The sequence below is a fragment of the Lactuca virosa genome, chromosome 6 (assembly GCF_052849685.1).
Source record: "Lactuca virosa cultivar CGN04683 chromosome 6, Lactuca_virosa_CGN04683_v6, whole genome shotgun sequence".
Classification (NCBI taxonomy): Eukaryota; Viridiplantae; Streptophyta; class Magnoliopsida; order Asterales; family Asteraceae; genus Lactuca; species Lactuca virosa.
In genome coordinates, this window is record NC_136431.1 from 252,462,424 (window position 1) to 252,477,603 (window position 15,180).

General features: G+C 33.7%; 1 protein-coding gene across 1 annotated transcript; it reads left to right on the forward strand.

Annotated features, from left to right (window-relative positions):
- The first annotated feature begins 9,047 nt into the window (after positions 1-9,047).
- Positions 9,048-13,298, forward strand: LOC145119159 (Leucine-rich receptor-like protein kinase family protein). The gene is made up of 4 exons (XM_079054783.1): positions 9,048-9,151; positions 9,716-10,234; positions 10,386-12,464; positions 12,781-13,298. The coding sequence occupies exons 2-4, from the start codon at positions 9,763-9,765 to the stop codon at positions 13,161-13,163; spliced, it is 2,934 nt and encodes a 977-aa protein (XP_078910909.1). The 5' UTR covers positions 9,048-9,151; positions 9,716-9,762; the 3' UTR covers positions 13,164-13,298.
- The last annotated feature ends 1,882 nt before the right edge of the window (positions 13,299-15,180 follow it).

The window sequence follows — 15,180 nt, forward strand, 5'->3', positions numbered from 1 at the left end:
TTAAGGTGCATGAGAATAATTACACTACCCATGATCTTGAATTGGGAGTTGTAGTTTTTGCACTAAAAATCTGGAGACATTACTTATACTGTACTAAGTGTACTATTTTTACCGACCACAAGAGTCTCCAGCACATCTTCAACCACAAAGATCTTAATATGAGACAACGAAGATGGGTCGAATTGTTGAATGATTACGAATGTGAGATTCGCTATCATCTCGGAAAGGCAAACGTGGTAGCAGATGCCTTGAGCCGGAAAGAATATATTAAACCCCGTCGGGTACGAGCATTAACCATAATTATCCATTCGAACTTTACCGCACAAATTAGAGAAGCTCAATTTGAGGCTCTAAAAGAAGAAAACATCAAGAACGAAGCTTTGCGAGGAATGGAAAAGCAACTTATACAAAAAGATGACAGAACGCGAAACTTTATGAACCGAATTTGGACGCCTAAGTTCGGTGAAGTCAGGGACTTGGTCTTAGAAGAAGCCCACAAGTCCAGATATTCCGTGCATCCAGGCTCTGACAAAATGTACTTAGATTTAAAAGTACATTATTGGTGGCCAAACATGAAGGCAGAAATTGCTACTTATGTGAGAAAATGCTTGACTTGTTCTAGAGTAAAGGCAGAACATCAAAAGCCTTCAGGTTTACTTCAACAACCGGAAATACCTGAATGGAAATGGGAGCAGATATCAATGGACTTCATCACTAAGTTACCTAAAACTCCTAGTGGGTTTGACACTATTTGGGTAATAGTCGATAGACTGACTAAGTCCGCCCATTTCTTACCAATTAAGGAGAACAACAAGATGGAGAAGCTGACTAGAGTTTATCTTAAGGAAATTTTCAGATTGCATGGAGTTCCAAATTCTATTATTTCTGACCGAGATAGTAGATTCACTTCACGATTTTAGCAATCTCTACAAAAATCCTTAGGAACACGTCTAGATATGAGTACAGCTTACCATCCACAGACTGATGGTCAGAGTGAGAGAACCATTCAGACTTTAGAAGATATGCTCCGAGCCTGTGTAATAGACTTTGGAAATGCGTGGGATACTTATTTACCATTAATTGAGTTTTCCTACAACAATAGTCATCACACCAGCATCAAGGTTGCACCGTTTGAGGCTCTTTACGGATGAAAATGTCGTTCCCCAATATGTTAGGCAGAAGTTGGAGATACGCAGATGGCCTGAGAACGTAGAGGTGATACCTTACGTACTGGACCAGAAATAATCCACGAGACAACTGAAAAGATCGTGCAAATTAAGGATCGATTAAAGGTTGCACGTGATCGTCAAAAGAGCTATGCTGACGTAAGATGTAAGCCTTTAGAATTCCAAGTTGGAGATAAAGTAATGTTGAAGGTCTCTCCTTGGAAAGGCGTAATTCGATTTGGGAAACGAGGCAAATTATATCCACGGTATATAGGACCTTTTGAAATTCTAGCAAGAATTGGTTCTGTCGCATACCAACTCAAGTTGACTCAAGAGTTAAGTAATGTACACGATGTTTTTCACGTATCAAATTTGAAAAGATGTCTATCCAATGACACTCTTGTTATACCTCTCGAAGAGATACAAGTCAATACGAAACTCAACTTTATAGAAGAACCTGTTGAGATCATGGATCGAGAAGTCAAACGATTAAAGCAAAGTCGTATTCCCATAGTGAAAGTTCGATGGAACTCTTTACAGGGACCTGAATTTACTTGGGAATGTGAAGATCAGATGAAAGAAAAATACCCCCAACTGTTTGACAAAACCCCATCCATAAGATAAATTTTGGGACGAAATTATTCTAACGGGGGGAGAATGTAACACCAGTCAAAATAGGTCAATAGACAATCACATGTGATTATGCCAATCATGTAATGTGATTTTGTTAAACTAGTAATGTGATAAAAGTGATATGTAGTTCATGATAAATTCTAATACAAATATGAACTTTCTTTATGATGCAACTCAAAGTATACGTCCATAGGATTCCAAAAATATAGAAAACGTCTGAATCTGACTTCGCATGAAGAAGTTATGATAAACCAAACACTATAAATCTCTATAATAAGGGGAATTTAAAATAGACTTAGAATTAGCTATTGGAGTCTAAAAGAGAGTTGTAGTACTTGTAAATACCTACGCGTGCATATAAAGAACGTCAAAAACGGAGTTCGTATGTGAAAGTTACGACCTTCCGAAGATACAGCTGTCAGAAACCCTAATCCGACTGAGCTCACGACGTGAGCATAGAAACTCACGATGTGAGGAGTCAATTTGCCACATTTCGGATATAGAAGGTGCGTGAAGAGGCTACGAAGGGATAAGTTCCAAACTCACGACGTGAGCAAGGATATCTCACGACGTGAGGACTCATCTGGCAACCTTCCAAAGCTAGGGACGCAAATGGCAAGTCTACGAGATTATCATGCCTGACTCACGACGTGAGTCTTATAAAACTCACGATGTGAGAGTCCAAAAACTTACTATAAATAGCAAGTTCGACCCCAGCCATTCTTACACCTGAACTTCTTTCCTTTCTCTCATTTGCTGAAGCCCTCTTGCATCCCGAGCCCCGACGACCTCGTACCGCTGACCGTTTCTGCTTAGATTACATAAAATCACGCTACCAGGGTGAGTTTCACGGCCCCACTTTTTAATATTTTTGGGGGAAAACGCATGCTAAATATTGTATACACGTTAATATTATGTCTATATGATAGTATATTAGTATCAACGTAGATAGTTATATTAACCGGGATATAGTTGTTTAAATATAATATTTTGAATATATACAACTATTATCAACTTGTTAGCATGTTATTATACTAATGTAGATCTTGAGTTATACTTAGGATTCTATATATATGTTGTGTGCGATATAGTTCCGAAGTTATATTCGGAAGTTCTATATGTTAATTTATAAAGTATGTTGCTATTATTGGTTTTATGTCAAGATAAAACTTGGTATGTTATATGTAGTTATTGTTAGTTTTATGACAAGATAAAACTTGGTATGTTATATGTTGTTGTTGGTTTTATGATAAAACCTGGTTTTTTCCTCAAGTTATAGCTGTTATACTGCCTAAAGTAATATGAACTTATGAGTAATGTTTAAAAGCAAAGTCTAATAACATAGGGTTTTAGACACGAAAATGTTTTGTTGTTAGAGCTATAGGAAGCCGTTGAAGTCTACATGAGTAATTGTATTCATCAACTAAGTTGGGGATCTTAGCAGAAATCTTCTGAACTGTAACCGTTAATCCCGTGTGAGCGAGGAAGTCGTGTATAATTAGTATACGGGTTGACAACCCCACTCGTGGTTGCTAGCTACAATCAAATTTAAGCGAGTGACGAACTATCCTTTTATTTGTTATTTGTTCCGGCGTAGATGAAGCGTGCGGTGTTCCTCATGGAAATCATGAGTGGGTTTTATCAGAGGTATTATGTCAAAGCAGCGGTTACAGGCTCATGGTAGCAAATTGTTAGAAACATTATACTTTGTCGTCATACAAGTATAAATGTTAAGTATAAGTTTCCCCATACTTATACCCTAGGTACATGGAACGTTTAGGTATATCACTTAATTGTTAAGTAAACTATTATACCTAATATATCTACTAATCGTTGGAGAGTCAAAATGATACTTTCAAAACTATACTTTTGAACTTGGAAAATGTATTATTTTTATATGGAGTCAAAACCTGTGGACTCACCAACTTTATGTTGACGTATTTTTAAATGCATGTGTTTTCAGGAAATTGAAAAGCTGGTATGTATTCGAACAGGAGAAGTTTTACTATTACCTTTCTGTTCATTAAGAAGTATACAATAGTCGGATATTATGTAATAGGTTCTAGAAAAACAGTAATGTAACTTTCAATCATCAATAAATGTATGTATTTTCTTTAGTACTGTTCAATGTATGTTATATAACTGTGATACGAAGAATGACGTTACATCACCCGGTGTTTCTGCCGACGGCCGGGGTGTGACAGATTGGTATCAGAGCTATTAACTATAGTGAACTAGTACTTTCTTAGGAAAGCACGTCTATAGTTTAGGGCTTAGTCTATTAGGTTTAGGTATATCCCTTAGCCTACATTAAAAAGTATTATTAATTATTCTACTGAAGGACTACTTACGGGAGCGGTGACTGGATAGACATGTCGATTTGGGTTGTTGGATTCCAGAACGGCTATATGCTAAAATGATCCTGCCCTTTCGACTGTCCTGACTGGCCGGAGCCTTATCAGATAGACCTGAAGTAACAAACAACAGTTAAAGCGTGAATATAATAAATAAGAATATAGAGTCATATATAAAGACTCAGACCCGCGATGAGAATACACCTTAAATACCCGGAATGTTTTTGATCTCAAGGATTTAGATCAAATATTCCAACTAAAGTTTATATGTGCGTATGTCCTATCACAACTAGGTGTAGGTGCGCAACTACATTTTATTATGATCAGATCATATGAACTATTTAATTTGGGAGTAATATTTGATAGACTAAACTCTTGGTGATCCAAAATGTATAGGAATTCGACATGGCACATTCACGAGAATGGATAATCATCGAGGATACGGATGAAGAAAAGGAAGTTTCATTCCCCATGATGGTAGGGGATCCTTACTACCCTATAAATCCAACCACCTTTCATCCAATACCTTCTGACGATGGAGCACCTTTACCTTCCAACGAATGGGAAGAGAGTGAACCAATGGAAGAGAGCGAACCAATGGAGGAGACAGAATCGGTGGCATCATCTTTACCACCAATGAACACTCTTTACCGTCAAGTTCCAGGAGGAGCAAAGATGAAACGCACGACACGTAAATCCATACCAATATGGAAAAGGATTAAGAAATGGGTGCATAAGGATGTTGTGCTCAGCCTGGAATACAATCATGAAGTTGAAAGTACCAGAAATTCCTAGAGGCATACCATCAAAAAAGCTTCCTTGACCAATTGGGTAGATCAAGAAAACAGCAGTTGCAGCTGCAACAGGAGCTGAATATGCAACAACAATCCAAGGTCGCATACCCAGACGGAAACTAAGCTCCCACTCACGACCCATGTAACAAGCTACACCAAGTAAGAAGTGTAGAACAATTAGTTCATAAGGATCACCATTGTATAACCATTCATCAACGGATGCTGCTTCCCATATTGGGTAAAAATGCAAACCTATAGCTGCAGAAAGTAAACAACATATATAATATTTACAATTTCATAAAAGAGAGAAATTTATTTGTTTTAAGATGGTTTTAAGAGCTTACATTCTTTTATGGTGGCTCTGAATTTGAGAGGTATTGTCAAATTTCATCAATAGAAATTGATAGCAAAGTAATCAAGTGAAATGTATAATGAATCATGCGATCTACGATAAAAGCATAATTTTATAAAATAATTTAAAATGAGAAATGACTCAAAATCAAAGGAAATTCAAAATTATGGATCAAAACAAAAAAATTAGGTTTGAAAAGTTGAGAGTTTCGATCTATATAAAGTGGGTCATGAAACTTCTTACAAAACAAAGTAATGTATGTTTTAAGTTGGTCATATTTTTGGCTCTTATGTCTTTCTCCATTTATAAACGTTTTTTCTTCTAAATTCTCAATATGCACTGCATTAGTAAATGTGACTAGATTTTTCTATATATGGTTTTCTAACTCTAATTGACATACTGTCCTACTATACATTGACATTTTCTACAAGAGAAATCAAATATCCTCCTACTTTTTATTTCCAATCACATTCATACCCATTTAAAGTTATAATAAATACCCATTTAAAGTTATAACAAATGTTCAGTTTTATTTTCCCAATAACATTTTATTCACAATTTTAAATGGATAAAAATGTAGGTAAGAAGGAAAAGTAAAAGGTTATTTATTTTTTTCTCTATCCAATTGTTACCATGCTACCACAACTGTATCTTGGTGATATGACACTTGAAAATGGAACATTAGTTTCAAGTGGTAACATGATTAGGATTTAAATGGAAGTAGTAGAGGTAGGGTCTAAATGATAACACACTAGAATTTGATATCAAAGTGCCTTGGAAGTGGACTTCAAAATTAAATGGACTTGAATGTTGGTTGAGTAGAAAATATATGGAAGTAACTTAATTAAATTTAATTGTTCTTAGATTAAGCCTACAATTTAGTGAACAAAGTTTACAATTTAGTCAGGTGATGTATTTTGTGCCAAAAAAAGACTTCGATACCATTTGTAAATAGTGGCATTGGGTGACCACACAAATCATATCCAATAGCCACCACCTGTTCGATGAAATGTGCAAAAGAGAACAACCAGGTCAATGAAGGCGGCTTTCAATCGCATCGTCACCGACTTGTATCCATATACACCCAAACACTTAATTAATTAACTATATTTTGAATTTCATCCTCTATTATTGAAAGCGAAAGGATATGGAAGTATGATGTGTATTTCATAGTTGTCTGGATGCACTAATAAAGGACTATAATAATTATTATAAAAATATTGTTTTGTTTTATTAGCTTTGCAATGGAAAAGTGGTGTGGTCTGCTGTGATCTTCGTGGTTCTTTCTCTTTTTCTCTAGAGTCATATCTTGGATGACCCTTTTTGGTTCGATTTCCATTTTATTTTAAAAATCTTGAAAATAATTTTGTCCTTGTAAAACTAACTTTTATTATCATTATTCACCAAAATTATATGTAGTGTTAACGCATGTATACGTAATTATCGAAAGTCAGGTCAAACTCAAGGGTAGTTTGTTAAAAGTACTATCTTCAAAATCAATAATATTCTCCTCATTGAATAGAAAACATATTATATAAAATAGTTCTACAAAAACCCTAGGGATAGTAGAGTTTATCAAAATAAACTTTACTATCACTATGTACGATGAATCTGCGTCTTGTGTGCTAACACAATATTAACATTATCAAATACATGTCACTCACAAGTAAGAGCTAGAGCAATTGGTGGGGTGCCCGCCAAATGGACTCGATGGTCTATTGGTCCAGCAAAATAATCATTAATGAATAGCGAGTTTTTATTCACATGTCATCACCTAACAGGCTAATACTAATACTATATATATATATATATATATATATATATATATATATATATATATATATAACCAGTGGCGGACCTTAGTGGTGCCCAGGGGGTCCCGGGCCACTGCTCTTATTCCGGCACGTAGTGTAAATTTTTTTCTTTTTTATGTTTTTTTCTATTAGGTGTACTGGCTTAAAATACGAGTACCACTACTAATTTAGATTTTTTCGGAAAAAAAAATTTTAGTGTTACCCCTACTAAAATCTTCTGCGTCCGCCACTGTTTATAACCCGTAGGAACCACGGGTTATAAAATTAATTAAACTTTCATAATAAAAATTTATAATTATTTTAAAAAAAATCAATTTAAATAAATTATTAATTAAGAGATATATCAAAATTTTAAAGTTATTATAACTTCAAATTTAACATATAATTAGAAAATGTAATTTTGAATTTTGAAATGAGTTGCCTAATATATCTACATGACACATGACATAATATTAATGAGGAGTTGTATTAGAGTGACACTTGGCAAAAAGAGATTAAAATTATTCATTTATTATATATATATATATATATATATATATATATATATATATATATATATATATATATATATATTGCAACTTTTCGTTTGTGAGACAAGTGTTAGAAATAGAGGATGAACAGATTGTTTGGATTTTCTGAAAATCGTGATTCACTAACAAATTGAAATATTTCGATGGTACATATCGAACACTTAATTGGATGAAATTCATAGATACGAAATCAGAGAATGTATGTGAACTGTTCTTCAAGAAGTGTACCAGAAAATGACCGAAAAACGGCTATATGATTCTTGTCTGAGAACTGTCACTAGACATGTTGAGAGAAAAACTTGAACAAACATTAGTCACAAGATAATATAATGCGGAATAATAAGTTAATCTATCAGATCTTGTTAGCTCAACAATAATAAGTTAGAAGAGTTAGATTGTGAAAATATAAAGGAAATAAATAGCAACAAGTTATATCAAGTAGACACCAAGTTGATTCATAACGAGGTTTGCATGCAAACACAAGTTAGTAAGTGCGATCAACTTAAAGTGAAGAGGAACTCGGTTTATCACAAGATAATAGAGATAAAGATGAACGATCTTTGTATTTTGTAACACCGTAAATTTTCAAACAAATTTTTCATTTTCAAAACCACATAATTATCAATATCACATTTTTTCAAAACCAAAATTGTCAAATTGTCAAAAACACAAATTCATAAATTGTCTGATAAAATCCAAGATCCTCAAAAACATAAACTCAATCTCGTGTGTACTATCAATCTGGCGCCTTCCCGCGATCTTGAGAAGTACCTGAAACACATATCACATAACACAGTAAGCACAAAACTTAGTGAGTTCTCCAAAATACCACACATCTCATTAGCCTCTCATGGCTATATCTCAATATTGACCCTCCGGTCAATGTGTCTCAGTGGAGACCCTCCGGTCCCACAACTCGGGTTGGACCCTCTGGTCCTAACTCAATGAAGCTCATAATAATATAAGGATAGTCCAAACGAAAAAAATAAAACGACAATAATTTAAACAAAAAAGTTAACACGATGATAGTCCGAACAAAATAATAATACTAATATAGAAATAACATATAGATAATCCAAACAATTAATATGATAAAAAAAACAAAAAAATACAAAAAAACCAATAAAAGATAAAATTTTCAAATAAGATATACCAAGAATTGAGAAAAGATACATAAAACTTCTTCTTTATGTTCATTTCATTAATTAAATAATAAAAGTTTTATGTAGACGTCGCAAATAAACGAGTAACAAGTTATACCATAACCCTTTATTTAATATTTATATTTATAACTAATAATAAATTAAATATTATATATCGAATAAAAAGTTAATAATTACCAAGGGGGAGGTGATGTATATAATCCCCCTATATATACATATATGTTTACAGCAATAACCATTAATTTCATTCGGCTATACTTCGTTCCTCATCTTCCTGTTTCAATTGCATATCACAAATCCAATTCATCTTCCTGTTTCAATTGCATATCACAAATTCAAATTCAGGTTAGCTATTCTATATTCTTCTTCTTTCTATTATAGTAGACATAAAACTTTGCATATTCAAACTTCTTCCTGCTATTGGTGTGTTGAGCAATTCCATAATCCAAACATAAAGAGAACCCATTTTATTAAAAAAATGTCATTTAATTACCAATGAATTCTTTTTTCCTTTCAATTTTGTTTTCCACCAAAAACACTTCAATTGCATGCAGGCAAAACCAAACCTGCCAATTTATTCCATTTCTGTCATTTTTTTAAACATAGATAATAGTATAAAAAGCAAATAAAATTTAAAGAGTTAAGGGTCGGAATCAATATTATAACTATAAACCTATAAATGTTATATTTTTAAAATTATAAAAATTAACAAAATTATATGTGATTAAACGGTACCCCATGTATTTAAAGATATTGTAATATCTTATTAAACCTGTTAATTTTATTTTTATAACCGTTTTAGATTTTAGATATTATATATATCTAAATCTTACCAATATGCATACATCATTATATACAAATTTTGGAAGCAATCGAATTATTAAATTTTTTTATATTGTATAAATACAGTGTGACACATCGTAAAAAAGAAACCGTTTCCTCCTCATCCCACTACCATGTCGCCGGAAACGGCCAACACGACGTACCGGAGAAACCACTTCTTCCTACTTCTCCTCATCGGATTTATCTCTTCCGTCAGCTCCGACGAACTTGAATTCCTGTTGAATCTCAAAACCGCTTTAGCGGAATCTGATACAAAAGTATTTGATTCATGGAGATCGGATAATTCGATTTGTAACTTTACGGGAATCACTTGTGATGATTCTGGATCTTCGGTTAAGGAAATCGACCTCTCGCATCAGAATCTTGCTGGTTCGATTCCTTTTGATTCGATATGTCAACTCCAATCGTTGGAAAAGCTTGCCTTCGGTTTTAATTATTTGAATGGAAGCGTTACAGAAGACCTCAACAAGTGCTCGAAGTTGACTTATTTGGATCTCGGAAACAATATCTTCTCCGGTCCTATTCCTGATATATCTTCCATGAACGGACTTTTGTATCTCTACGTCAATAACAGTGGATTTTCAGGTACTTTTTGTAAATGTTTACACAAATGTTGGATAATTTCGTTTTGTTTCGTGAATTGGTGAGGAAATTTGCTAAAATGCATGATAAATTCATTCTTTTGCGGACATTTTTTTTTGAATTTGTTATGAAACTAACTATTACGAATTCTCAGGAACTTTCCCGTGGAGTTCACTGGAAAATATGACGAAGTTGGTTGTTCTAAGCATCGGAGACAATCTGTTTGATCAAACTCCGTTCCCGAAACAAGTTTTGAAACTGCTAAATTTGAATTGGTTGTACATGGCGAATTGTAGCATCGGAGGTGAGATTCCGGCTGGTATTGGGGATCTTAAGGAGCTTATTAACTTCGAGATTTCGTCCAATTATATTACCGGAGAGATTCCAAAGGAAATCAGCAAGCTAGTGAAGCTATGGATGCTTCAGCTTTGGGCAAACAACCTGACCGGAACACTTCCGGTGGGATTACGTAACTTAACGAACCTCCAGTTCTTCGATGCTTCCACCAACTATCTCGAAGGTGATCTCTCTGAGATAAGGTATCTGAATAAGCTTAAGAGCTTACAATTGTTTGAAAATGAGTTATCGGGAGAGATTCCGCCGGAGCTAGGCGAGTTCAAGCAACTGGTGAACTTGTCTTTGTATCGGAATCAGCTCACTGGGAAACTTCCTCCGCAGCTCGGCTCCTTGTCTGACTTCAACTTCATTGACGTGTCGGAAAACTTCCTCTCCGGACAAATTCCTCCCAACATGTGCAAGAACGGGAAGATGACGGAGCTCCTTATCCTTCAGAACAATTTCACCGGCGAAATTCCGGCGAGTTATTCTGACTGTAAGACGCTGACACGATTTCGAGTGAGCAACAACATGCTTTCCGGTGTTGTACCTAGTGGAATATGGGGGCTTCCTAATGCTGAGATCATTGATATTGCCACGAACGATTTGGAAGGAGGAATTACATCGGACATCGCGAATGCAAAAACATTGGCGCAGATATTCGCTGCTCACAATCGATTATCCGGCGAATTGCCACCGGAGATTTCAAAGGCTACATCCTTAAATATGATCGACTTAAGTCACAACCAATTTTCCGGCAAAGTCCCCGCAACCATTGGAGAATTAACCCAACTGACCAGCCTTCATTTTGATAACAACAAGTTCTCCGGTGAGATTCCAAAATCGTTACGTTCATGTGCTTCGCTAACAGACATAAACATGGCGTATAATTCATTTTCCGGCCAAATCCCAGCAGCTTTAGGGTGGTTACCGACGCTTAACTCGTTAAATTTATCCTGTAATCAACTCTCCGGTCAAATTCCATCCAGCTTATCATCTCCGAGGCTAAGTCTTTTAGACCTATCCCACAATAAGTTAGCCGGCGCAATACCAGAATCTCTATCTATCGAGGCCTACAATGGAAGCTTCGCCGGAAATCCTGCTCTTTGCAGCCAAAAAGTGAGCTATTTCCGGCGATGTTCTTCAGATTCCCGTGGCACGTCTAGCGTACTCCGGACAGCAATCACTTGCTTCTCAGTTGCCTCAGCTATTGTTCTCGTTTTCCTTGCATACTTCTGTTACTTGAAGAACAAAAGTCAAAAGGATGATCAATCCCGTTCGTTGAAAGAGGATTCATGGAACATAAAATCATTTCATGTATTAGGCTTCATGGAAGAAGACATTCTTGATTCGATCAAAGAACAAAATTTGATCGGAAAAGGCGGTTCCGGCCAAGTCTACCGCACGTCATTAAAAAACGGGGTGGAATTGGCAGTAAAACACATCCGGAATTCCGATTCCGTTCACCGGAAAAGAAAGCATTCCGGCAAACAAGATTCGTCGGAATTCGATGCGGAGGTGGAAACATTAAGCTCGATAAGGCACGTAAATGTTGTGAAATTGTATTGTAGTATTACAAGTGAGGAATCGAACTTATTGGTCTATGAGTATTTGCCTAATGGAAGTCTTTGGGATCGGTTACACACGAGTAAGAAACTCGGACTTGATTGGGAAACAAGATACGGGATAGCTGTTGGAGCTGCAAAAGGTTTAGAGTATTTACATCACGGATGTGAAAAACCAGTGATTCATAGAGATGTCAAGTCAAGTAATATACTCTTGGATGAGCATTTGAAGCCAAGAATTGCGGATTTTGGACTTGCAAAGATTATTCAAACCGATTCCACTGATGGTTCTACTCATGTGATCGCTGGAACACATGGTTACATCGCTCCAGGTAAGCGTTCTCCCAGGAGTCTAACATCAGCTAAACACAGTTCTGTCAACATCTATATATATTTTAGTCTTTCATCTAAAAATAAAAACTCTACATATCTAACATGGTATGAGAACTTATGTCTACCAATTAATCTCACATCAAGTAAACATGGTCCTATCCATCTTTATAAATGTTTGAAGTTTACCCATTTAACAAAAGGGCTTTGTTGATAAGAAAACTATAAACTACACATATCTAACATGGTATTAGAGCAAACCTAGGTATAACATCTTTGGTTTTTATATTAACAAGATTTGGTGTTTATATTGAACAGAATATGGGTATACGTACAAAGTGAACGAAAAAAGCGATGTATACAGCTTTGGAGTAGTGTTAATGGAGCTTGTGACCGGTAAAAAACCTATGGAGTCTGAATACGGTGAAAATAAGGATATAGTGTATTGGGTATGCAGTAAATTGAAGAACAAAGAAACTGTGTTAAGTCTTGTTGATTCAAGTATCCCCGATCTTTACAAAGAGGATACCATAAAGGTATTGAAGATCGCGATTTTGTGCACATCGAGGCTTCCGGCACTTAGGCCAACCATGAGAACAGTCGTTAAGATGTTAAAAGAAGCCGAACCATGTAAATTAGTAAATATAATCATCACTAAAGACGATGATGGTAAGAAAAAGAATGATAAAATTTTGTCTTAATATATGAATGTAGGAAACAAGTTGGTACACTAGTGTATGATAACAAAAATGTCAAATGTATCTATCTAGAGGCAGACACCTTTTTGTAACATAATGCCTTTTTTCTTAAAATCATGTCAATCATTTGCGTTTTTACTTTTTATTTCCACACAAGGGACTTTTATATATACTGCATAAATTAACATCACACAAAGTGTATAGAGGATATATATATATATATATATATATATATATATATATATATATATATATATATATATATATATATATATAACTTAAAATTTGTTAAAAAGTAGTTTGTTTATGTCATCTCAAACCCAACACTAAATTTCATGTGGATAGTATAACACCAAAATAGTGTTATATTGTTCAATAATATCAAATATCAAATTTAAGGTTAAAGTTTTATATATGTAATTTTGGTCCTTTAAGTTTGAATTTAGCTATTTTTAAGTTATTTTAAGTGTTTCAAGTCTATGTATGTTTACTTAATTTAACTGTATAGTCATATTTTAAATATTATAATTGTTTAAAATTTATTTAAAATTTGTAATACTTCGTAATAATTTGAAGTTATTTTAACAAAAAAGATATAACAAAAATACATTATAACAGAAAAAACAAAAATTGTTTTGTTATATTTTATTTAATACTATAATTTATAAAGTTATTATAACAAAACATATTAAACAAATTTATAAAAAGCTAATAAATATAAAATGTATTTAAGATTTTTTGATATAAAAAAATAGTATAATGGATTGAAAAAAGAATCACTTTTTAGACTGGTAAATATAATCTATTTTTAAGCTAACACATAATTTTATCTATGTCTACGACGAAACTTGAACCATCGACTTTAAAGAAAGAGAACAACATCTGATACCGATGAATTAGAAGTCATTGATAAAAAAAAATCACTTCTACACCATGTTTTAATGTTAGGGTAATAAGTTGTTCTTACAAACATTACACTTGTTTCTACATAACTTTTTCCAAAACAAAAGTTTTTAACACTTAAATTTCTTCTGTCGTGAAATCCATTTACACTTTCGAATTTTGATGTTGGTTATTTGATACTTGATACTTATATCAACAACTTTTGTTACGATAGAGTCGGTAGTATTTTTTCAAACTTCAATATTTGTATCTTAGTGAAAATCCTTCTACAATATTCGTTACCGATGTAATATTGGTGGCATACCAACATATATAGTATTGTATCATGAGTCCGAAATTAGACTTTATTCTACACATACATCTATGCATGCTTTACATGGATTGTGATTCATGCCTATCAGCCTATATATAGATGCGGTTCTAGAGCCAACAAGGTGGTGGAATGTAGTTTTAGTTAATTTGGCTAATACTATATTTTTCTGCATATTAAATCTAATTTTTAGGTCTTACCACACTGTTGTTTGACGATATTTAAGAACAAAGCACGAATGATCTCTATTAGGAGATAGAGTTTATGGAAAATTGTTATAAAAGTCTTAATATTTTTTAAAAAGTTTCACTTTAGTCTAAATTTTATTTTTTGAACAGAAAAATCTCGATTATTTGATTTTAGATGATAATATGTCATTGCCTATTAAAAGAGAAAAAAATGTTTTTTTTTGTTAATTTGAGCCAAAATAAAATACTTTTATGTTCAAAAAAAAATTTAGGACTAAAGTGAAACTTTTCCGAAAATATTATGATTTTTCTGACAATTCTCCTGAAATTTATATCCATAAAAAAGAGATTAGAGAACTTATGTCAACCAATTATAAATATATATGCAGAAAAACTTTTATATTATTTTTATATCCAGAGAAACCGTTGTGTTTATATTTACTATTCAAATAAAACCAAAGTAAGATTTTTAAAAGAAATTATCAACAAAAATATGATGTTGCGTACATTTTTGTTTTTCAATATGACAATGATGTTAATTGGAATAAAAACGATTAGTTAAGGAGGGTAAAATCAATTGTATTATATAGTTCCATATAGAGCAAACGCAATCGATCAA